Genomic DNA, 25,249 nt, shown 5'->3' on the forward strand with positions numbered 1-25,249 from the left:
CAGAGTTTAGGTGCAGGACTGACGTGAAAAAGTACACCACTTCCAACGAAAATGATGGGCAGAATTTTTACGTAGGTAGAATGCAAGCGAATTTGGCTAGAATAATTGAGTTGATGCTCACTGAAGAGGCCACGGCCATTTTCATGACTACAAGAGTCTCTGTTTGAAGTTTTCATCTGAGAGAAGACAAACAGCAGTCCAGAAGAAGTACTGTGCAGTCGTAATACAAAGCTTCAACTCTCCAGCTCATCACTTCCAGGGAGAGCTTGTACCACCCCGTTCTAAGCCTCAAGTGTGTTTAATCTTTTAAGAGAGAAGAATGGAGACATCCAGGAAGGCAACAAGGCAGCTCTGTTTCTATTTTTACCCACCCAGAGAGCAAATCATTCATCTAAGTTTGCTAATTCAGTTGCAAAAATCACCAACAAATATTAAGTTAATGCAACGATTGTGACAGGTGCTGAATGGACAGCTCTGGAAACAGGATCCAGTATTGTACACACCAGGCAGTAACAGTACAAAAGTCACTGCAACACCCAAAGCTAACATGCCTCAGAACTAGCCTGGAGGAATCAAATCCAGGGACAAGAGGGTGGAATCTCCATGGCTAGTCAATCGTGGAAGAGTCTTCATGGGACTTGCTGGAAGCCCCCGCTTTAAAAACATTTAAAATGACACTAGACAAGGCCCTGGTAAGCGATACCATAAGAACAGTCCTGCCCCAGCAGGGGTATGAACTGGACGAGTTAATGGGTCTTCTTCACCCTCAGTTTCACTGTCTTTAACTGCTGGCCTCTCCTGAGGCTGTCGAGAAAGGTGTCAGTTAGTGCCAGCAGTGGTGATGGTCTGAATACACTGCCAAGGGCTCATTAGGAGGTTTAGCACGTAGCCTTTAGGCCATATGGAGAATGCTGTGGAAGACACATGTCAAACAGCGCATTCAAAGACACTAACAAATTAAAATGTCTGTCATGTAACTACAGCATTAAACTTCTAAGGGATTGTCTACACTTCAAACGCTCCAGCGGCACCACTGCAGCACCTCAGGGTAGACACTACCTACCCTGGCGGGAAGGATTCTACCATTGGCATAGGTAATCCACCTCCCCGAGAGGTGGCAGCTAGGCTGACTGAAGACTTCTTCTTTACCTAGTGCTGTGTATATGGGGATTTAAGTTGGCTTAACTACATTGCTTGGGGTGTGGGTTTTTCACACCCTATTAGATGTAGTTAAATCAACCTCCATTTTCTACTGCAGACCAGGCCTAAGTAACCACTGACCAGGGTGCTCTGGGGTACAGGCAACAGTATCTGAACACAATCAATATTTTTTCTTACTTCCGTTGCTTAACAGTGAAGCCTAAGGTTTACTTTTATGCTAAGACAGAGATTTGCATTGATTATATTCCCATATAAGCCCATGGACGTAGGCCAATACGCAACAGATGTGTCGTCCTAATAGCAAGATAAATGCTAATAATCAAAGCAGAAAAGAAAAAAAACAGGCTCCATTCACCCAAGTGAAATATAAGGAGAACAGAAACAGCAGCTGGGATTGCCTGGTACAGACATGCCTCAACTGTTGGTACATGGGCTGCTAACATGCTCTTCTTTGGGGTCCCAGCAAATAAATGCTAAGAAGAGAAGTGAACACAGCAGCTTTATTTGCAATGTACAGTATAAAAACAGGCAGCTGGAACGAGCTTGGGCCTGGGAACCAGGCTATTTCTGGCTCTGCCAGACTCAGGGCAGGTCTTCACTACCCGGATCGGCAGGTAGGGATCGATCTATTGGGGGTCGATTTATCACATCTAGTATAGACGCAATAAAATCGATCCCCAATCGTGCTCCCCATCGACTCCGGAACTCCAGCTCATGAGAGGCGGAAATGGAGTCGACGGGGGAGCGGCAGTGGTCGACTCGCCGCCGTCCTCACGGCCAGGTAAATTGACCTAAGATATGCTGACTTCAGCTACGCAACGTAGTTGCGTATCTTAGGTCGACCCCCCCGCTAGTGTAGACCTGGGCTTAGACACGCACGTTAGCAACTTCATCCCTAGTGTAACTCTACTGATGTTAAAGCAGCAACACCAGCAATTAAATTGGCCTGCTGAGGTTAAGTGTCTTGCCCAAGGTATGCCAGCCACCTGCCAGCAGTGTTAGAACTAATTAAGGCTTGAAAAGCCCTTTGAACTAAGATAACTATAGCAACAATCACACCCTGTACTGCATCTTGAGTCTCCTTTCCACTACCTATCATCAGCAAGCAAACAAAAAACCAAAAACCCACCACTTTAACAAAAACGGGCAGGCCAAGACCATCAGCTCCAGGCACACACACCAGGCAGCCTCTAGTTTGAATATAATGTCGCGTACTAGGGGTTTACTTCTCAGTCACAGCAGCTTTTATAACCACAAAGTTCAGGTCTGATATTCAACCGCTGCAAACTCAAACTGCTCTGCATGTGCTTAGGTTTATAATCAGGACCTCGCTAGGAATTACAAGGTGCTATCACAAGAGCCTGTTGTGCTAGAACATCCATTCTGATGGTGTTCCCATGAATTGGTTGGTTGCCCTGGTTATAAAGAGCCCCGTGGCAAAGTGAAACTGTCCTAGTTTTAAAAACGTATCAAAGAAAAGAAGAAAATCTTTCCCAAAAGCATCTCCCTTTTCCCAGACATTTTGCCAATCCCCTTGGCTTAGCACTTCTGCCATCTCTCTGGGAGCTGACATACAGCGAGGCAGACACAACACGAAGACAGCCTCAAGCCTTCAGAGCACTGTTGTTTTATCTTCTGGATCAAGGCTCAGCAACCTTCGGCACAAGTGTCAGAAGGTGGCCATGCAAAGCACCTCTGCTTCTTACTTCCAATGCTCCACATGCAGACAGATCAGCAAGATGTAATTTACAGTAACAGGTGGATTTCCCTTTGCTGCTTTACTTGCAGGGATGTGGCTGGGAAGTGAGCAGGAGTGGAAGGAAGGGACCAAACTAGGAAAGACGGGAAGGTGCGAGAACATGAAGGGATAAAGGGGAGAAATACAGAGAACCTTTTGTGCTTGTGAGATCGTTAACACATTCCCCTGGCCCCACAAGGCTTCCAGAAAATGTATTATGTGTTTGTGGCACCCAAAGGGCTGCTGTCTCCTGCTCTGGAGCTTTCTTATCAGATCCAACGGTTAAAAGGCACAGCCCATAGCTCAGGCAAACAACCTTTGGTTTTTCCTGAGCGGTGCCTTTCAGTGCAGCCAGATGCAGGATTTCCAACCCCTTGGCTGCATTCGAAACAAACCCCTTGCACGGTAGGGAGAGGTTGGCTTGTGCTCTACAGCAAGTCCAATTCCCTGGGCCTTGCTGGCTAGTCTAACATGGTGCCTGCCTTACTGGGAAAAGAAAGAGCACAAGACATTGGCTAGCCAAGAAGAGAGCACACAGAGTAGGTCATATGTTCACAACACAGCTTGAAGTTCACTTTCCCCTTTGTCACCGAAGGTTTGAATTAGGCGGGGATGCAAAGTAACAGCCCACCAGGAAAAGACCCCTCATTTTAGCAGTTCTGCTGTCAGGGACCCTTTACAGAGGGAAATACCTCATATCTGCCACACAATCTGAACCATTTATCTTCCCTGGAAACCTGCCTATTTTTCATATGCAATCCTCACAGGTGCTAACAACCAACTGATCTGTCCTCCACTAGCTCCTTATAGCAAATGACAACAAAGGCCAGAATTGAGAGACTCTCAACTATGAGTCTATCCCTCAAGATTCATTAGGGGAGATCTACAAGTGAGGCTTTCAGCAAACGTGTAGCTGAAAAGGACTCGCTTATTAGCCAAAGAAGGAGAAGCTGCCATTTCCAAAGACTCCAGCTGGCTCCCGCACTTGATGCTGATGCCAGGAATTAGATCACCATGATGAACAACAGGTTTACGACCCCAAGAATTGCCACCACGGGGCAACTCCAAAGGCCGCTACTCTTAGTTTCAGCAAGGTGTTCTCTGTCTTGTGCTACTTAATGTGAGCTTGTGTCTGGGTACAGAAAAACGGAGCATTTCACATTTAAATAGAGGTCTGCTGTAGTTGCAAATACATGGTCAGATCTGCTGGGGGTCACCACTCCTCCTCCATGGAAGTTCTCAGAACATGGACTGCAGGATCACTTGCCTCAAGGGTGTTGGAGAGGCACTGAGAGTATCAATTTGATCTAGTGACTAATGAAGGTGCTATAATACCCTGCTAAACTGGGGCCACTGCAGATAGTTAAAGAGCACAAGGACACTCCAACAGGAACACCGTGCTCTGCCCAGCAGGCTGCTGTTCCTGAGGACATGAAGAACGTGCTCATGCACTTGTATATGCAAAGTGAGACTCTTCTTCCCCTGCGCTAGCTCTCTTCAGCCTTGCACGATTTTGCCACGAGCTTCCCACAATTAATCTTGCATTTTGCCCTCGGCACTAATAGACTTGGGCTCGGCCTGATTTCTTCTGGTCAGATGTTTCACCGTCTAGGATCCTCCTCCAAAAATGCCCTGCCTCCAGTTCTCAACAGCCTCACCCTTGTACTTCAGAGTCGCATCATCTCCTTCAACATAGAGAAAGTGATGACATGGTAAGACAGTTATCAGATCTTCATCAGACCGGAGTGGGCATGGCCTGTTTCTCCTAGCATTGCTATCTGTGTGGAAGGGGCAGTGCTGAGACTACGTACTGCCTTTGTAATGTGGAGAAGGGGGCATGCTTGCCCTCAGGGCCAGGCATGGGATGGCATCTTAGCCAGCTCCTGGAAGCGCTTCCCTTTATCAATTAGCTCTACCTCTGTCTTGTCTGAGTTTAGCTGCAGCCACGTGTGCTTCAGCCATCCGTTTCTCTCTTGCAGGCATTGTGACATCTAGCTGCCACATCTAGCAGGTTTTTATAGCACCTTGCCGCATCTGCTAAGAGAGATGCATAACACTGAAATCATCAGCATACTGATGACTTGAATCTGCAGCTTCTTATGATGGGTAAAGCCGTTAATTAAGATTCACAGCACCCCTTGGAGACAAGTGCCTACTGCTTCCTTTCTAAAAGAGAGGAAGCAGAGAGTTTGAGAGACTTGTACCAATCTCATACACCGAATGAGCAGCAGAGCTGGGAATAAAACCCAGAATCCTGACTCAATTCCTAGTCAACATTCTCTTCTGAAGTTTCTCACTGAACAGAAACTGAATCTTTTGTTTTCAGCAAGGCTCTTTAAAAAACAAAAACCCCAAGCCCCCCACGGTAATCCATTGTGTCAATGCTCAAAGCAAACAGCACAAGTCATTAAAAAGCTATCATACTTAGTCTTGCATATAGCAGGGCTGTTTAAATGCTATAGAGCAAAGAGTTTTCAAATGGCTTCTTGCTAACTTTAATAACCAAGCTTACAACTGAAAGGAACAAGAGAGAGGGAGAGGAATTCAGATCATAGCAATGTAAACCTAGATCAAAAATGAAAGGCCCTGACTCCCACTATTCTTATGTCAAATCATATTTGTCAAAACAAAAATTAGTACCGAAACCTTGTTTGGAATAAAAATTAGGATGCTGTTTCCATGGAACATGATGAGCTTGTTAACTGCTTAGTCACAGAAGAATTCACTCATGAAACATTATTTAGCTTTACTTCTTGGGGTGCTGCAGCACTACAAAGGGCAGAAACCAAAGACTGATACACCAGCGTCCTTTCTTCTGGTAATTGTAGCTACTGGAGGCTTCAAAAGATTGAGTTGGTTTTGATTAAAATCAATGCCTTGATAGAATAAAATCTAGAAAAGACGCCATTACGTTGGTTTTGCTTATTAATATTGCTCTGAGACCACATTGAACTTCTGACCTTTTTGCCCAGTGACTCAGGAAAATGCTTTGGTAGCTGCCTGAGATCATGTCAGGAGATGGCCTACAGGTGGTAGCAGCACATTACAGAACTCAGAAGAGGAGGGTCTCCACAGATGGTTTTACTCCGTTCAAGATTATTTTGGCAACAAATCAAACTGTGACGATTGTTAGGCCTTGAGCAATTCTGCAAAAGCTCACTGCACAATCACAGAATCATAGAATCGTAGGCTTGGACGGGACCTTGAGAGGTCCCCTGCTCTTGTGGCAGGACTAAGTATTATTCTAATCTAGACCATCCCTGACAGGTGTTTGTCTAACCTGCTCTTATAAATTTCCAATGATGGAGATTCCACAACCTCCCTAGGCAATTTATACCAGTGCTTAATCACCCTGAGAGTTAGGAAGTTTTTCCTAATGTCCAACCTAAACCTCCCTTGCTGCAATTTAAGCCCATTGTTTCTTGTCCTATCCTCACAGGTTAAGGAGAATAATTTTTCTCCCTCCTCCTTGTAACAACCTTTTATGTTCTTGAAAACTGTTATCATGTCTCCTCAGTCTCCTCTTCTCCAATCTTCCCTCACAGGTCATGTTTTCTAGATCTTTGATTCTTTTTGTTGCTCTTCTCTGGACTTTCTCCAATTTGTCCACATCTTTCCTGAAATGTGGCACCCAGAACTGGACACAACACTTCATTCAGTTGAAGCCTTATCAGAGCAGAGTACAGCAGAAGAATTACTGCTTGAGTCTTGCTTACAACACTTCTGCTAATACATCCCAGAATGATGTATGTGTTTTTTGTTTGTTTGTTTTTGCAACAGTGTGACACTGTTCACTCATATTTAGCTTGTAATTCACTATGACCCAGATCCCTTTCTGCAGTGCTCCTTCCTAGGCAGTCATTTCCCATTTTGTATGTGTGCAACTGATTGTTCCTTCCTAATAAATTTCATCCTATTTACTTCAGACCATTTCTCCAGATTGTCCAGATCATTTGGAATTTTAATCCGATCCGCCTAAGCATCTGCAACCCTTCCCAGCTTGGTATCATCCGCAAACTTTGTAAGTGTATTCTCTATGCTAGTCTTTAAATCACTGATGAAGGTATTGCTAGGAACCCTGGGGACTGTCAACTCAGGTCAAAGAGGCCTTGGAAGAGCCTGTAGCTCTCTGATCATTATAATTACGGTACTAAAACTCAATTTTGGCTACAAAAACACAACAAATAAGGCTCAACAGTATATGGGAGTCACAGAACAATACCAGCCATGACCCTCACCAAACAACTCTTCTTGTATTGGCTTGCTACCAAAATCTGGTCAACCGTAGTAGCAAGTTCCTCATCTTTACTCCTCAGTCATCTGAACTGGCTAATCTTCACTCTACTCGTCTCAAACTCCTCAAGATTGGCAAATTAGTTACTCATCCCCGCCCCGCCCCATGCTGGCATATATTGGCTAAAATAAAACACTCTGTAGCCTTCAGTTTTAACTTTGCTTTACAGTCCAACGGTTCCATTGTTTCAAGTTTAACTTTTCCACTCTGCTAATTACCCTCTAATATGGAAACTTTTTTCGATAAACCATTGTTGAGTGATATAATCTGATTCTAGAGCAGATTCCAAAATTGAAAGAGGTGGGGCAAGAGAAAATAAGTTTGTGATCCAATAATCAGAAGGATCAAATCAGTTGCTAATGGATTTCTCCCCCACCACCAGCTTTCTTGAACAGAGGCACAGTGCTAGTTCAGCTAATGTAAATTAAGCAGAAAAGCTAAGTAAATGCAGCAAAAAGGTTTACAGGACTTTATAAACTGAAATTCTGAATTAAGGCCTTATAAAATTGTCCCTTTACATCCTACTATTTCAGCAGTCTATAACTGTTTCTACCACATCAGCAACAATATTACATACCACATAAATTCTACAATCCCAATGACAATAGATCACAGTTAATGCCTTAACTCAAATTTATTTTCTATTGTGGTTTTGTCTGTGAATTTAAAAGATCTAACACTGCGTAACCTTGTTCAGTTTACGTTACCTTAAAACTGGGGGTCGGGACCCCTGACGGGGTCGCGAGGTTCTTACATGGGAGGTCGCGAGCTGTCAGCCTCCACCCCAAACCCTGCTTTGCCTCCAGCATTTATAATAGTGTTAAATATATAAAAAAGTGTTTTTTATTTGTAAGGGGGGGGTCACACTCAGAGGCTTGGTATGTGAATGGGGCCACTAGCACAAACTACATCAGAGCAATGAAATACCACTACAAAGAGATAAAGGAGACAACAATTAGTCTAAGAACTAGAAAAGATCCATTCCATTCTTATCAGCACATTCTTCGGCAAACTAAAAATCTATTTGCTTTTGAGTAACTTCATTTGTTTTTGCTTTCCAAATAAACCAATCCAAATATACACCACTGCTGGAGTTATAAGACACCTCATATTCAGAATGTTTCTGTCCCCTCTACATTGATCCTCCTTGCTCTATATTTTGTGCATAAGTCAAAACATACCACCCCAAAATATTTAATATAGAATCATAGACTTTAAGTCAGAACGGACCATAATCATCATCTAGTCTGACCTCCTGCCACAGAATCTCACCCACCCACTCCTGTATCAAACCTGTGTCTGAGCCATTGAAGTCCTCAAATCGTGGTTTAAAGACTTCAAGGTGCAGAGAATCTTCTGGCAAGTGACCCATGCCCCAACGCTGCAGAGGAAGGCGAAAACCTCCCAGGGCCTCTGCCAATCTGCCCTGGAGGAAAATTCCTTCCCGACCCCAAATATGGCGATCAGCTAAACCCTGAGCATGTGGGCAAGACTCACCAGCCAGACACCCAGGAAAGAATTCTCTGTAGTAACTCACATCCCACCCCATCTAACATCCCATCACAGGCCACTGGGCATATTTACTGCTAATAGTCAAAGACAAATTAATTGCCAAAATTAAGCTATCCCATCGTACCATCCCCTCCATAAACTTATCAAGCTTAGTCTTGAAGCCAGATCTGTCTTTTGCCCCCACTGCTCCCCTTGGAAGGCTGTTCCAGAACTTCACTCCTTTAATGGCTAGAAATCTTCATCTAATTTCAAGTCTAAACTTCCTGATAGCCAGTTTATATCCATTTGTTCTTGTGTCCACACTGGTACTGAGCTTAAATAATTCCTCTCCCTTCCTGGTATTTATTCCTCTGATATATTATAGAGAGCAATCATATCTCCCCTCAGCCTTCTTTTGGTTACGCTAAACAAGCCAAGCTCTTTGAGTCTCCTTTCATAAGACATGATCCATTCCTCAGATCATCCTAGTAGCCCTTCTCTGAACCTGTTCCAGTTTGAATTCATCCTTCTTAAACATGGGAGACCAGAACTGCACACAGTATTCCAGATGAGGTCTCACCAGTGCCTTGTATAACGGTACTAACACCTCCTTATCTCTACTGGAAATACCTCACCTGATGCATCCCCAGACAGCATTAGCTTTTTTTCATGGCCATTTCACATTGGCGGCTCATAGTCATCCTGTGATCAACCAATACTCCGAGGTCCTTCTCCTCCTCTGTTACTTCCAACTGATGCCTCCCTAGCTTATAACAATAGTTCTTGTTATTAATCCCTAAATGCATGACCTTGCACTTTTCACTATTAAATTTCATCCTATTACTATTACTCCAGTTTACACGGTCATCCAGATCTTCCTGTAGGATATCCCAGTCCTTCTCTGTATTGGCAATACCTCCTAGCTTTGTGTCATCTGCAAACTTTATTAGCACATTCCCAATTTTTGTGCCAAGGTCAGTAATAAAAAGATTAAATAAGATTGGTCCCAAAACCAATCCCTGAGGAACTCCACTAGTAACCTCCCTCCAGCCTGACAATTCACCTTTCAGTATGACCTGTTGAAGACTCCCCTTTAACCAGTTCCTTATCCACATGCTAAAAATACAATCAGATAGATGAACATTTGCAGTGACAGCAGCGGATATTAATTTTCTTGCAACTACTTGACAATTATCTAACAGATTCATCAGAAATCCATCCGCTTCACTCCAGACAGAGTATGCACTCAAGACATTGCAAAAGTGACCACTGCCCCAAACAGTGCACACCTATATCAAGGGGAGAACTAAGAGATAAGGATACACACTTCTGAAATAATTATGTTATTCTTGCCCAAAGTGAAGAAAAATAAAAGCACTGATCATTTCCTGCCAACACTCATAAAGAACATGAGGGTAGATAATCCTATTGTACGAGGCTTGGGAATGGGATGTCTTATTGTACAGAGCTACAGAATGTCGGCAGAACTTTGAGACAGCTGTTTGCCAAATGAGGATACGCCACTTCCCATTGGAATAAGAAGAATTCTAAAGACCACATTAATAAGATCTGTCCAAACATCTGGCCACAAGACATCTCAATCTGTTTTTCTTTGTTAACACGAGTCGATCCTCTGAATTCACAGGAAGTGTTAATGAATCACAATGCCACCTGTACTGTACAATGTGTGTCAGCATATGTGCTACACAGTTACCAGGTAAACCTGGCACCAAATACAGAAGAGCCCCATGAGATTTAGCTATTTGGTTGCTAAGGTCAAATTCAATAAGGTAACTGGAAGTGGATTCATCCAGCTGGGGAGGAAATCGGTTTTTTGTATTAAAAACCATTCATGGTTTTCAAATCTCAATCTTCCCCAAAGAATTAAGTCTGTTGTTCAAAAGAATTGTCTGCTGTCTCTCTCTGAACAAGGGCGGTTGGGTGCCAGGGAGGAATAGAAAGAAAGATATTCAGTTAATTTAAAAAGCTGACTATGGCAAGGTAAACTACAAATGGGAAGTCCGGGTGACCAAAGCTATTTGACAAGATTCTTATTGTGCACTGAAAAGGGGAGGCACTCAATAGGAAAGTTAAATGCACAGCATAGTAACAGTACCTTTATTACCAGGCATGGCTTGACAGTGCTAGTGGTGTCTGATCCCAAAGTTTAATCCTCTGTGCCTCAGTTTCTTCATCTGTAAGACTCATCTTCGGGTGTGTGGAGATCTTCTGCTGACAGGCATTGTGTGTTGTGTAAAGTATTATCAAATCACTCCAAAATTCCTGGAGATCAAATTGAGCTACTTTCTATTCGAGAGCTGCTGAAGGGAGAAACTGGCTGTATTGGACGTTAAGGGCCTAGTGCACATCTGCAATGGAGAGCTCAGCGAGAAATTGAAAGCATTATTGATACAAATACTCCTTTGGGAGAGAGGTTTTCTGTTTCATTTCTGCAACAGTGCTTGGATGTCAGTGAAACTGACATGATTCTTTCTTGCAAAGTTAGGTTATTTGATAACCAGCGAGGAGTAAGGCTGGATACACTGGTTCAGACAGGTTAAGGGATAGGGGACAACGCACATACAATTGGAGTGAAAAGCTTCTAGTTTCTCTTCTGTCTGTTTGAAATTACTTTTAGACTGGTTAAAGGTAATAGGAGTCTATCTTTTTATTTTTTCTTCATATGCCACCCTGAGGGACTGCATCAGTTAATGAGAGCGGCCTCAGCAGGCCTATTCAAGTGAACACACACATCCTATCTAAAACAATTATCCATGGACTTCAAGAGACATAGCTAGCAGTTAATGAGCAGAGGCTGCTAATTCATCTTATTATTCAAGAGAGAGAGACTTTGCTAAAATAATCAAAAAGAAGGTGCCCTTCCAACTTCCAAAGACATTTTCCAAAAGGCAGAGGCAGATGTGTTATGACAGGAAAGGAGAGAAGCCACTTGTAACTCTAGACAAGATGTCTCCCTCAGTGAATGATACAGAAGATTCATTTGGAGGCGCTTCTTAGAGCAGAGAGAGCATTTTAGTTTGGGAGAGGAAAAGTACCTATGTGATGCTCTGTAACCCAGGGGCCCTGAGAACTCAACCCTTGTGATGGGTTTATAAATGAACAGAGACCATCTGGTGCAGGGATAAAGCTTCTCTCTCCCCTCAAATACAAATAATTCTGTTGTTCCGTGTACAGCTGAATGGGAGGTGCAGTGTCTGGAGACCAGGGCCGGCTCCAGGCACCAGTGAAGGAAGCAGGTGCCTGGGGCGGTAATAGAAAGGGGCGGCACTCCAGTGGCAGGTCCTTCACTCCCTTTCTTCTTCTTCGGTGGCAGCTCAATCGGGTTTTCCTTTTTGTTTTTTCCTTTGCCACTTGGGGCGGCAAAAAGGCTGGAGCCAGCCCTGCTGGAGACGCGAGACACTTTAAAGATGAGCTGCTTCTTTCTGGCTAAATCTGGCAGTATTAGAAATGGTTCTTTGGGCCCCACCCTGCAAGGTTCCAAATACCCTCATAACTCAGCGAAGCCAATGGGAATCATGGCATGCCAACAAGCATTTCACAGGATCAGACTCTTAGAGATGGACTAGAGTGAGGGGGAGAGAAGGAACTTCTATTTAAACGGCTTTCTGACTGCTCGGACATACTAATTGCAAAACCAAAAAGCTACATTAACAAGCAGTATGTTAGAATTAGAATTTTGGTTGTGCAGAGGCATCAGGAAATTCAAAATACTGATTCCCACAGCAACCAGAACTCAGCCCGCCTGGCATAAGAAACACTTTATGCTATTATAAGATGCTAATGTTAATGCCTACAGGCTAAATTTTGTCCTCAGATACATAGATAGAGCTTCAGTGAAATCAATGGAAGCCCTTCGACTCTTAGCCAAGAGGAAAACTCAATTCTTAGTTCCTACATCCCTGAATTATTTGCTATCACATGCAGAAAACACCATGTACACGGCTTTTAGGGATTCATATGTGCAATATGGCCGAGTTATGGCTTCTGTGAGCACCATCACTTGGAATTTAGTGAGCACAAAGTTTCAACCAGAATGTTGTAATCACATAGTATGTCTCCCAGAAGAAAATACAGCCACATGTGATCATATGTTCAAATAAAAGCACTGTGGCAAAAAATGAAAATATATTTATGTGCTTTTAACTGCATGTTTGTAAATCTCAGCAACCATATGCACTATACATCGCAACTGGTATGGAAAACGAATCATGCCCTTATGACATCATTTTCATTTACACCATCTTGATTTTCCTCAATCAATTTTTAACTCAAGTCCAGCACAATCCGCTTTTCCACTGGGGAATCACATGCAGCATGCATTATGGTACATTAGAACTTTTGAGAACAAAGTACCACAAAATGTCTAAACAATTTTACTAAGAACAAAAAAACCATGCTGACAACTCAGGAAAAGGCTGAAGGGATTTTCTTCAAACTTCCGCAAAAAATTTTTTTTTCCTTTTTATCTTTTGGGGAGAGAACACACCAGAGAAGTTTAATCTCGAAAGAGAATATTTTTAAGAACTCGTGAGGGTCTTAGAATTAAAGTGCCTGCCACGTGAAGCTAACTTTGAAATCATTGACAAATCAGATATGAAAGTTGATGTCCTATGGGATGATGCTAAATAGGTATTAAACAGGACAAGTGATTTTCAGCTCTTTCATGCCAAAAGAAGGCACGTTTCAGAAAGATGAGAGAATACAGGGAATGAAGGAGGATACCTAGAGAAATTACACAGAACACAATGCTGTAAAAGAAGCAGTTCTACATGGGATCACCTGGGGGGTGAATGAAAAACAGGCGAAGTCTCGCACTAATCTAGATGAATATTCTATGAGAAAAATAATTAAAGTTTAAGGCACTTAGGTAGCACCACCAAAAACACGATAAAGGAGCTAAGCCCTAAAATTAAAAGCTAACATAGCAAGATCAGTTCTGACCCTACCTAGTCTCTTAGAAGTTCATTTTTGAAAAAAAGACGGATAGCAGTGAATTAAATATAAAGAGGAGAGATGGGCTTCCTGCTACATAATTTATATCAACCTCTTCTTTATCAGTAGACAAGGGGAAGTCAAATGCAGAATTAAAAATGAATAAATAAAAGCTGTAATGCCAGAGACCACAAGATATTTCCGAGATTATATATATATACACACACACACACACACACACATAAATAATAATGTCCTAAATTTGTTCTAATTCTCTGCCGAGTTTCTGGTGTTCTTCATCTTTTCTGGGAGGGGAGGAGGCAGAAGAGAGCACCACACAATGCCCATATTTCTAAAAATACCATTCGGGACATAATTCATCTTCAGGAACTCAGACGTCACATAAGCTACAGCTCCATTCATGCAGTCAGATCTGCACAGGACGGACCATTCCTTCCATGTAAGCTCCTTGGGGCTGTCTTTTTTTGTTGTGTGTTTGTACAGAGCCTAGCACCATATGGTCCTACTCTGTGACAGGGGCTCCCAGCCACTATAGTAATAGAAATAATAAATAATGATCTACGTGAGTCCTGGTGACTTCATTGAGAGTCTGCAAAGGCCCATCCATGCACATTCAACTGCAGATTAGGGTTTATAGAGTGAAATGTACAAGAGATAATGAAAAATACAGTCCCTGCTGAGGAAATGCACACACACAGAGGCCACGTTCTGGTTCTTGTGCGCACAAGTGAGAAAGGCAGCAGGCATAAGCAGAGTATAACAGTTAGTACACTTGTTATGGCTCCTCTAATATTCAAAGAGCTCACACTTCATAGCTCCTCCCAGGACTAAACCACACAGGAGAGTTTCAGGGAAAGGTTTATGGGTCAGGACAGATGCCACTGGTTTTACTGCATTGGAATCATCAGCTGTCTATGTACCTTCCCCCACTGGGATCACTCATATTCCTGGCACAGCCAGCTGTGCATGGTCCAGGGCTGGCCCAAATTACAGGTGTGGAATAACACAACATACACTCCTTTTTCCCCACACAAAATATATTAATTCACTGAATTAGGGCAGCCAAAGTGCCTAGCCCACCAATGCAATGTGTAAAAAGCAGACACCCCGATCCACTCCACCCGATCCAGACACCCTGATCCACCCGTCAGTTCTTCTTTTCAACCTCAACTGTCTCCCTACCAACTACCCACAGCCCCCAAGCTGAGCAATTATCGTACAGCCTAAACTCTGACGTTCACTAATTATAGGCCTGTGGTGTTTTATGATTAATATAGGGTTGTTATGACTTGCCTAAGCTACACTGTGTGTGTTTGTGTCTGTGTAAGTTAGGGATGTATGGCATCTGATTGCACATAGTGACTGGAAGGTAAGTTTGCCTAAACATTTAAAAAAGAGATCTGGTAATCTATGGATGGGTGATCTATGCTGTCAGTGACTGTTCTACATTTGCCATTCAGTTCTGTAAATCCTGCATTAAAATTAAGTCAGCCTTTGGTGTGCTGTATATATGACTGGCGCTGATGTTGCAAATCTCAATGCTGCCAGAATCGCTACCATCATCTCCATAATACTGAAAAGAATCAGTCCGTAGTCCAACCATCCCCATTATCGGATGGACACCTTGTAATCACAGGCTTGAGATCGGTGAAGACTGGACAATTATTTCTACATAATTAGAGTCCAGAACGAGGCCCAAAACAGACATAAAAGGATAGTTTTTCTTTAAATATTTTTTAAAAACAGGTTCACTGCATTTTAAATAAGCCTTTTAGGGCTGAGACAAAGAAAAACAGATAATTACAGCCCAGCATTGGTTAATATCCTTGTCTACAAGAGTGCAGGGCTGCTATAACACTGCTCCTTTCTTGCATACTAGTATACGTTCTTCTGTTTAGTATGTCCCAGCCATCTAGAAAAGAGACTGGATACTACTCTCTAGTCGCAATCTTTGAACAGGAATTTCTTCCTTGAGAGGCTTTTATCTGCAAGTTTATATTAAGACAGACAATTTGATGTCACTATATACAACCATAGTACGCTCACACCTTGAAGACTATGTGAAGTTCTAGTCGCCCCACCTCAAAAAGATGTATTAGAATTGGAAAAGGTGCAGAGAAGGGAACAAAAATGATTAGGGTGATGGAACAGTTTCCATATGAGGAGAGATTAAAAAGACTGGGATTGTTCAGCTTAAAAAAAAGAGACAATTAAGGGAGGGGGATATGATCGAGGTCTATAAAACCATGAATGGTGTGGAGAAAGTGAATAAGGAAATGTTATCTACCTCTCCACATAACACAAGAATTAGGGGGTCACCCAGTGAAATTAATAGGCAGCAGGTTCAAAACAAACAAAAGGAAGTATTTCTTCACACAGTGTACAATCAGCCTGTGGAACTTGTTGCCAGGGGGATGTTGTGAAAGTCAAAAGTATAACTGGAATAAAAAATATTAGGTAAGTTCATGGAAGACAGGTCCGTTAATGGCTATTAGCCAAGATGGTTAAGGTTGTAACCCCATGCTCCCTAAACCTCCAACTGCCAGAAGCTAGGACTGGATGATAGGGGATGATCACTAGATAAATTGCCCTGTTCTGTTCATTCCATCTGAAGCATCTGGCATCGGCCACTGTTGGAAGACAGGAGACTAGGCTGGATGGACCATTGGTCTGACCCAGTATGGCCTGTCTTATGTTCTTACTAGCTGTTTTTCTGAGGGTTTTTTTTCTGTGCAGAATGTTTTCAGCGAATTTGAAGATACTTTCCTGGGTTTTGGCTTCATTAAATTGAAAACTCAGCCCAGGGTCATTGGATAGTTCATAAAGCTCTTGAGGAAACATGGGATGATTAATGGTTTTATGCTGATGTTTTTGTTGCCTGGTTTCCTACTATCAAAATCCTGCAGTCAACACTTCTTAGCTGTCCACTGTATCTAAAGGGCTGAACTAACACTCCAGAGCAGGGTTAGGCAACATATGGCACGCGTGCCAAAGGTGGCATATGAGCTGATTTTCAGTGGCACTCACACTGCCGGGGTCCTGGCCACCGGTCTGGGGGGCTCTGCATTTTAATTTAATTTTAAATTAAGCTTCTTAAACATTTTTAAAGCCTTATTTACTTTACATACAACAATAGTTTCGTTGTATATTATAGACTTATAGAAAGAGACCTTCTAAAAACCTTAAAACGTATTATGGCACGCGAAACCTTAAATTCGAGTGAATAAATGAAGACTCGACACAGCACTTCTGAAAGGCTGCCGACCCTGGCTCTAGAGCCAAGCATGCACGAACTTTGGAATTTGCATCTGAACTTTCCATTGTGGGCCAAAATCTTAGGAATCTGGGTTTTGGGGGTTTGTCTGAACCTGAAATTCAAAGCTAAATTCAGGGGAGGGAAGGACACACGATTCAGATCCAATGTTTGCACAACTGCCTGTAATACAGAATTGCACTGGGTCTGATGCAAAGCCCACTGGAGTCAACTGGAGCTTTGACTTACCAGGCTTCAGATCAGGCCCTAAGATTGTACGTGACGTTAGCACCATACTGGGACAATTGGTAAGCTTGCCAGGGTGGCTTTGGATACTGGTTTGTGTTTATCGCAGCATATTTTTGCATTGAAGTATTTTATGGCCTTTATATGCATAAAAAGTCCCATAACAAACAAATTAACAATTCAAGTTGATTTATGCACTGTCCTCACATGGATCTTTACCGCTTTGATAATTAAGCAGTATAATGAGCCATGGCACATATCGTGCTGGGAAGCCTTCAGAGCATTGAGAGTCTCAAGGCCTTTGACTACCAAAGAAGGACAAGGTCTGATCACAATGTCAGAATATGAACTGGTTTTAAAGGTGTGTGTGTGGGTATTTTAGTTACAATGTACCGCAGAACAGCAAAGAAGGCCTGATCTTTTACTCCCTGGACCATCAGGACGCGCCACAAAAGCAAGGATTGTAGCCCGTTGTGAGGCAGTGGGACGCTGATCAGCTAATGAGCACATTCAGGGCTTTTAAAAGGCATTTGTGTGTTTGAGGGAACCACCACCCTCACCACAATCTGGAGAAGAGAGATGCCCGTATGCGGCTGCTGGAAGGTTAAAGATGTGCCTTGTTTATCTGGAAGGAGCAATCTCTGGCAGGTTGGGGGGCGAGGGGAGAGACACAGGGATAAATGTCAGTTCCAATATGAATCATTAACAAATACCCACCGACTCTGTTGTTTGGATGGATATCCTGAATCACTGCTTCATACTGACAGGAAATAGGTTTGTTGCTACGGATTTCAGTGGCAGCAAAAATAGTGTAAATACAAAATGTCCTTCCTTAAAAAACAACATTCAACTGAGTAATGTGCTACTTAAAAAAAAAGAGGCTAACAGTGTTCCAGAAGAGCGGAAACATCTTCATTAGCACTGCAGGGGGGTGGTGGTGGAATATTTCTCTCCTTAAAAAGCACACGAAGCAAACTGCATAATGTGATAGTCAGAGGGAATAATTCTGGATGCAAACTCAGAGAACTATTATTTTTTTAATCACATAAAATGACACTCCAGGGTTTTGCACTTTTGTGATCACAGGGAAAGAGGCACCTACTCGAGCCAAAAACAACTCCACAGAGAGAGCTTGCATTTCTCTTCTTGTCGCTCGAATGTCTCTAGTTAATATTTTCATCCAATTACCTTTCCTGCATTAAATACATATACCTGAATGCCTATTGCATCTGATTGGCTGATTGCTCCCTTCCTGTCTCCTGCAAAAGTCACTGACAACAAAACATGCTCCGGGTGAGCTCCAAAGCTTGTCTCTTTCACCAACAGAAGTTGGTCCAATAAAAGATATTAACTCCCCCACCTTGTCTCTCTAATATCCTGGGACCAACAAGGCTATAACAACACTGCAAAACAACAAGATATGCAACTATTAGAAAAATGTGTGGTTCAGTCAGGGGGAGAAAAGATGGATCAAGTGACAGTGGAATACGGAGCCTTTTATATCTAAGTAACCTGTGTGAATTCAGCAGTTCAAGTTGGTGGTGACCAAAAGTTGCTACGTTCCACGACTGTTCAGGAGTCCATGTGGAACGAGTTTGGTGGTCTTAGGCCAGTGGAGAAGGGTCCATATAACACCCAGGCCCCCACAATAAAACTGGCATTCATTGATCCTTTAGCCGGCAGTCTCAGAGGAACCAAGGATCAAAAGGCAGCCCCGTCACCTCTCCAGGTGATCAATCTATCCAGGTTAGGGCTGAGGCATGCTAGAAGGCAGGGTTAGAAAGCTTGCCCTGGCACTGACCATGCTGTAATTATGTCAAAATCTAGAGGACTTCAGTCTCCAGAACCTTCTTTTGGGCACCATTCTAAAGCACTAAATTAAATAAAATCTATTTTTTTTCAATCACCCTCTCCCCTCCCCCATGTCATTACAACCCCGCTCAACCCAGGGATTTGAAACAGCACCATTTCCGAGCAGCTGAGACTGATAACATCCCATCTGCAAAACAAACCGTCAATACAGTTCAGGAAGCTCTCAAACCTCCAAGCCAAACAAATGAGCTGAGCCTATGCAGCCGCTCATTTTCCAAGAATTGTTGATACAGTATCTGGTTTGCTGTTGTAGTCTGTCGCCAAACAGTTGGACATGGAGCAATCCCAGGGCTGTCTGCAATCCTCAAGGATGAACTCTGAAAGTTTTACATCATTTAGACCTAGCTGCTGTCAGATCCTTGCCTTCTAGTACTGCTGACCTGACCGTGTCCTCAATGCGACAGTTGTCACATACATTCACATCAGAGAAACTTGCACAGATTCACAAAGATGCACAAATTCAGGAGATGCTGAAAGCAGCAGAAGCCTTAACAAGACAATTTTAGGTGCTAAATGCAATATCCAGTTAGAGAAAAAAGATGGAGTTAGAGATGGCTATTTTTGCACCAAAACTAGCATATTAAAATGCTGTTAGATTCTGAAAAGTGGCTGTTTAACAGGATTGTGAGATTCCACATTTATTTCCTTTCTGTGATTTCAGGGCATTTTTCTAGTGTATACACCATGAAATATCTAAAAATCAAACTTCCTAACTTATCACTGTAATAAAGATTCTGCAATTAAAACTTAACTGACAATTCAAGTTGATGCACGAGCAGAAACGGAATCCAGCTTGTTTTCCACAGTTATATAAACTCTGCAAGACTAACAGGATTTAAGAACATTTTGTCCAAAAAAATAAGCAGGTATGACAGACACAGGAGCAGACAGAATAATAATTCTGTTATTTAATGCTAGTTATTACAGTGACAGGTGCATCAGAAATGCCTCGCTAGATAGTAACTTTGCCCTTCTCCAGCACTTTTACTCCAAGGATCTCAACATGCTTTACAGATAGTGATTAGTTCGGACTCGTAACACCAAAGAGAGGAACACCGGGAAATTGAGACAAAGAGGGGTTAAGTAACTAGATCACACAGGTCTAAGCCACAGTTGGGAACAGAATACATCCCTGTCCCTATCGATTTGTAGCCTTAGCTACGTCCTCTTGCCCAGCCATACTTACACAGACATTTTTTCTAAACAAATATGCTTTGGGTCTGATCCTGAGAGGTGCTAGTAACCTGCAGTTCAGGGTCTTTAAGAATGGAGAAAAAACTACAGAGAATAATGAAAAACCTGAAGTTGTAGAAAAAAATTAGAGTGCAGGAAATTTAACATGACATGGGATTTATTCCTTCACCACAGAACATTCTCCACGCTCTCAGCTGTGTGATTCGGCAATTCTGATGGCATTCGCTGGCAGTGATACCACCAAGTGTATGTCAGTATGTTCTAAAATGAGTTCACCCCCTCCCCACCCCAGGTGCGCATGGAAGGTTGGGAGAGCAAAAAAGAGTCTTTACCAATAGCCCCTGGCTAGTGGTCTCGATCATAAGTTATTGCAATGGGGGTATTATTTGTACAAATGAGCTGTACACAGAAAATTGGAAAGCCCTGGTACAAGCTGATTATAAGAGAAGGATCTGGTGCATTATCTACCCATGTAAAAGTGTAAGAATAATTTGCCATGTCTGATCAGACCATTGGTTAAATAAGATTGGGACCCTGTCTCCATGTCTATGCCACGCATGCTTCAGAGAAGATAACCCCACCACCAAACCTGGCCACTGGTGTAATTCTAGAGGTCAGGAAGGAGTCTCTCTCTCCCTGATCCCCATGCATGAAGAAGGATCATATGGAATGGGCAGAGAACCTTTCACAGTCCTGACCGTCCCCCTCCTAAACAAAGCTGGTTTGTAGGGGAAGGAAAGAAAGTAACAGGTTTGGAGACGGCAGAGGAAGAGTTCTGCTCTGCTCATTACTGGCTGTGTGGCTGGTCAGGCAGATGTAAACACATCGCTGTTCTACCATAACAGAAACAGAATCATCAGAAGGTGACTGTTCAGTTTGTATTTCTATTTTGACTTGCAAGAACATATTTGATGAAAAACAGTTCCCCCGCTTTTCTCAGGGTGAAGCTGCTGCTCTCTGACGGTTCAGCTGTAAGTGAGCATCACGTACAGAACAGGGGAAAATCTATCACCCTTAAAGAACTTGAATATTTTTCAGTCACACAAACATATTCTAAAATAGCCCCCAAAAGGTGTCCTTCCTCCCACACAGAAGCAAGCAGCTGCAGCAAAAATCTCAGCTGAATGTTGACACCTCAGGTCAGGAGAATACCAGGATTGCCTACGGTACATCTGTGGTTTGGAATAAAAAAGCATTGTATGAGAAAAATCAGTCTTCCCCTAATTTCTAAATGCATTTTAATACGACCGAGATGCCACACTCTGGCAAGGGACTGTTTAGTGCTTATTTCTTTACTAAGCAGCAGTTAGAAAGGAGGAGAAAAAAAAAGCGTATTAACAGTATGAAAGGCAGCATCTCTTCAGTGATTGTCTGCAAACCCTTCTGCTCCAGAGAGTGTTTTCCTTGAGAGACCTCACAGACCCGTTACAAGCAGGCATAAGCACCACCAATTGTTTTAGCATGATAAAAACATTTAAAACCTTTCAATATCCTTTGTCTGTTTACAGCTGCATTCCTTAAGGAATTCCGACAAGTTCATCAGAATGGAAAAGTTATAAAATGCCAAACTAAGTGATGCAGCTAATGCAAATTCTAAACTAAAAACCAAGCTGTGGCAGGATGTTCTTGGTATTGCTGGAGAAATGGGAGGAAGGGGGAGCGGTGGGTGAAATCGGTGCTTCTGAAAAATGAGATTGGGATAGCAATGACTGGACGAATGAAGCACAATGCAAGCATCTCCAAGCTGCTCTGTCAGTTCATCCCTGGCTTTCACCCAAGAAATTTAAAGAACTTCACTAATATTAATGAAGTAACCCTTCCCGTACTCTCCTGACAGAAGTATTATCTCTAAAGCAAAGTGCCTTGCCTAAGATGACATAAGGACTTTGTGGCAGCACTGCAAATAGATCTCCTGACTTCCAGTCCTGCAATGAAGCTACAAGACCATCCTTTCCACTCCTACCATCTGCTTCTGCAGTACTGAGATCCCCCCACAGCTCTATCACTATATCTTAGCACTGAAATTATGCAAGTTACCACTCCCCCCCCCTCAAAAATCTAATCTGCTAAAGAGAAAAATTATACAAGCCAGTAAACACACAGTGTAAAGAGTCTTTAATATTGATTCCCTTCTTCAATATTTCACGAAGTCTACGTCCCCACTCAACAGTGGAGCAGTAAGAGAGAAAACAGAAGTTGGTCAGATCCTGACATTTACAAGTTGAGACAAACAGTAACGTTTTCAGGCTGAAATTAACTTCATGTTTTAGTGCAGAAATGGTAGGTTTTGTAATCGCGCTGCATCTCTCCAAGACACACTTTGTGCTGAATGTAGTAAAAGTGATCAAGGCTGGGATTTTCCAAGGAGCTGAAGGGAGTTAGATGCCCAGCTCAGTGGTGGATTAGCCACTGGGACAATGGGGCCCATGCCCAGGGACCCTGGCCAATTGGGGGGCCCTGGAAAAATGGGCACCCCATGCCCTGCTTGGCACTCCTGGAGGGAAGTGGGGTCGGGGTGCGTGGGCTTGCCCCACTCTGCCCAGTGCTCCTACTGGGGAGCAGGGGAAGCCCCCCACAACCCAACCTTGCTCCCCACCAGGAGTGCCAGGCAGGTGGAGTGGGGCAAGTCCCTGCACCCTGACCCCACTGCCCCGGCAGGAGCACTGGGCGGGCAGGGGAAGCCCCCATGCCATGACCCTGTTCCCCGGCACGAGCGCCAGGCTGGTAGAACGGGGCCAACCTTGCTCCCCCTGGCAGGAGCACTGGGTGGGCGGGGGAAACTCCCGCGCCCCAACCCTGCTCCCCAGTAAGAGCACCGGGGGGGGGAGAAGGGGGGGCAGTGGGGACCCACAGGCAGAAGGGGTGGGGAGGGGCCCCCACTTACCCTGGCCCAGGGCCCCACAAAACCATAATCTGCCTCTGGCCCAGCTTCAGTAGAATACCGATGAGAGTTGGGCACCTACCTCCCAGAGGCTCCTTTGAAAATCCCAGCTACCCATTTTGTTAAAACGGAAAGGGGAAGGAGGTTGAGGTTACGCAGGCTTCTTCCCTGCAACAAGGGGAAAGGAGAAGAAATGGGAGTTTGCCGCATTATTACTGCTTTGCACTTACACGGTGGCGGGAACTTACCAAACATGTTACCAATGTGTCCATTCTTAGTGAGCGGTCGAAGTTCATTTTTCCCGAATGCATATCGTTTGTAGTTATCCCAAGCAAACTTCATCATCTACAAAGAAATGGGGGGAGGGGTAATTAGTAAGACTATTCAAGAGAACTAAATTTCAGATTTAATGCAGGGCTTGATCCCGATCAGTGCGGAGTCCTGCATCTCGCGGTGACCCACTAATTATGAAAGTCTCTATACACTGCTCTAAATACATAAGACTCCTGCTTGAAATTCACATTCAGTACCATACTTTTATTATCCTTCAGTATTTCAAGTTTGACAGGATGGACCCATCAGTTATGGGGCATAATTTGGGATTGTGATAACATAGTAGGTGCCAGATTCTAACTTAATAGCCAACACTTTGTTGTCAAAGTTTGGTCTGAACATCAAATTATTTGAATTATCCCGTTTCAGCCAAGAACTTCCTAAGATTTCATAATGCTAATTACAAATGGATAAAATATAAATGCTAAGCTTGCTGGGTCCAAAATTAATTCTCCAAAAGATATTACACATTTTGAGTTTTAACATCTCCTTATGATATTGATAGCGAACCATTCATCAGGTACAATAGTGTTAAAATCCCACCTGACCATTCGCCAAACGCAGATATATAAATATATACAACACTGAAAAGGAAGCAGGATTGGGGTGTATCATGCACGTAAGAATACTGAAGTGAGCAAGAGAAGAAGCTGATCTTATCTTAAAATAAACGGTAAAGTTTAAAGTTTCAAACTTTCCCTAATGTTCAAGCTGAACCTTCATTTTTACTAATAGCAGATCTCCATGCTTTTGAGGAAGAGGATGGAATCCATGTCATTTTGAAATCTTCCAAACAAGACTCAATAGCATCTTCTCAAGATGGTTTTGTGGGAGCCCAGGACGACGGATGTCTGAGAGATCCCGTCCAAGTCAAACAATTCTCTGACACAGAGCTGCCTGTGTTGGGAAGAACCTCCTAGAGGCCATTGAATTTGCCTTCCTGGGAGGATTCTAGCGCACTGGGTTTGGTATGATTCCAATACATACATGCAAACATAGTTTCTTCCTTCCACTTGCCCTTTTTGCTCTAGCTGGCAGGGAAAATAAACTGACAAGTATCCTCCCTTCAGACAGGGAAGAAGCAGGACTTTTGTCAGGTTCTAAGCAGGCACTTAAACAATGCCTCCCTTTATAAACCCACACCGTTCCAGCCAGATTGGTCTAAAACCTATGCTTTTCTTTAACTCCAGCCCTGGAGTGAAGTCATATGGTGGATCTGAAGGTGGCTTTGGAAGCTCAACAGTAATCTCTATCTCTGCCCAACTCAGATACGATTGTTCTTGTTAGAGTGAGGGATTTAAAGACTGTAGGTGAATTGTGGAGAAGGAGCAATTAAAACAGTCCCGCCTATGTAACAGTGGCCAATGTCTATCTGTCCAGATTAGGGATCCTTGGACTATTTATTGCCCAAATATACAGGCTCCATTAGTCTAATATTCTTCCAGCTGTTTTGATTCCCTTGTTGTCCATCCCTCTCCAGCTGTACATTTCTCAAACCCAGCATAGCGAGCATCTGCCTTCATTAGCACACACACACAAAAAGCCACATCACCAATGTTTTTTTTTTCTTTTTTAAACATCCAGCTTCCAAAGTAAAGTTTCAAAAGGCTGGTCATACGAATGAGGATAAACATTCGCAGAGCTGACTGATAACATTCAGGCTCCAGCACCGCCAGAAGGAGGAATTTTGGATGAATAAGTGAAGCCATTTTGGCTTTATAAATTCTGTGTGGGATGAATTAGTCACTAGAGCTCATTGATTCTGGGAAGCTAAGACTTAACGACCAACGAAGCAACAACCTCCTGTAAAAG

The 25,249-nt window shown here is 43.1% G+C and overlaps 1 protein-coding gene across 2 annotated transcripts in view; it reads right to left on the reverse strand.

The window, feature by feature from the left end:
- MAN1C1 (mannosidase alpha class 1C member 1) overlaps positions 1-25,249 on the reverse strand; it is an 83,848-nt gene that overhangs the window by 35,606 nt on the left and 22,993 nt on the right. For both annotated transcript variants that reach the window (XM_039511414.1, XM_039511415.1), the window contains exon 3: positions 23,353-23,449. In XM_039511414.1, the coding sequence (XP_039367348.1) occupies positions 23,353-23,449 (97 nt within the window). The remainder of the gene's footprint in view (positions 1-23,352; positions 23,450-25,249) is intronic.

Source organism: Mauremys reevesii, linkage group 23, assembly GCF_016161935.1.
Source record: "Mauremys reevesii isolate NIE-2019 linkage group 23, ASM1616193v1, whole genome shotgun sequence".
Taxonomy (NCBI): Eukaryota; Metazoa; Chordata; order Testudines; family Geoemydidae; genus Mauremys; species Mauremys reevesii.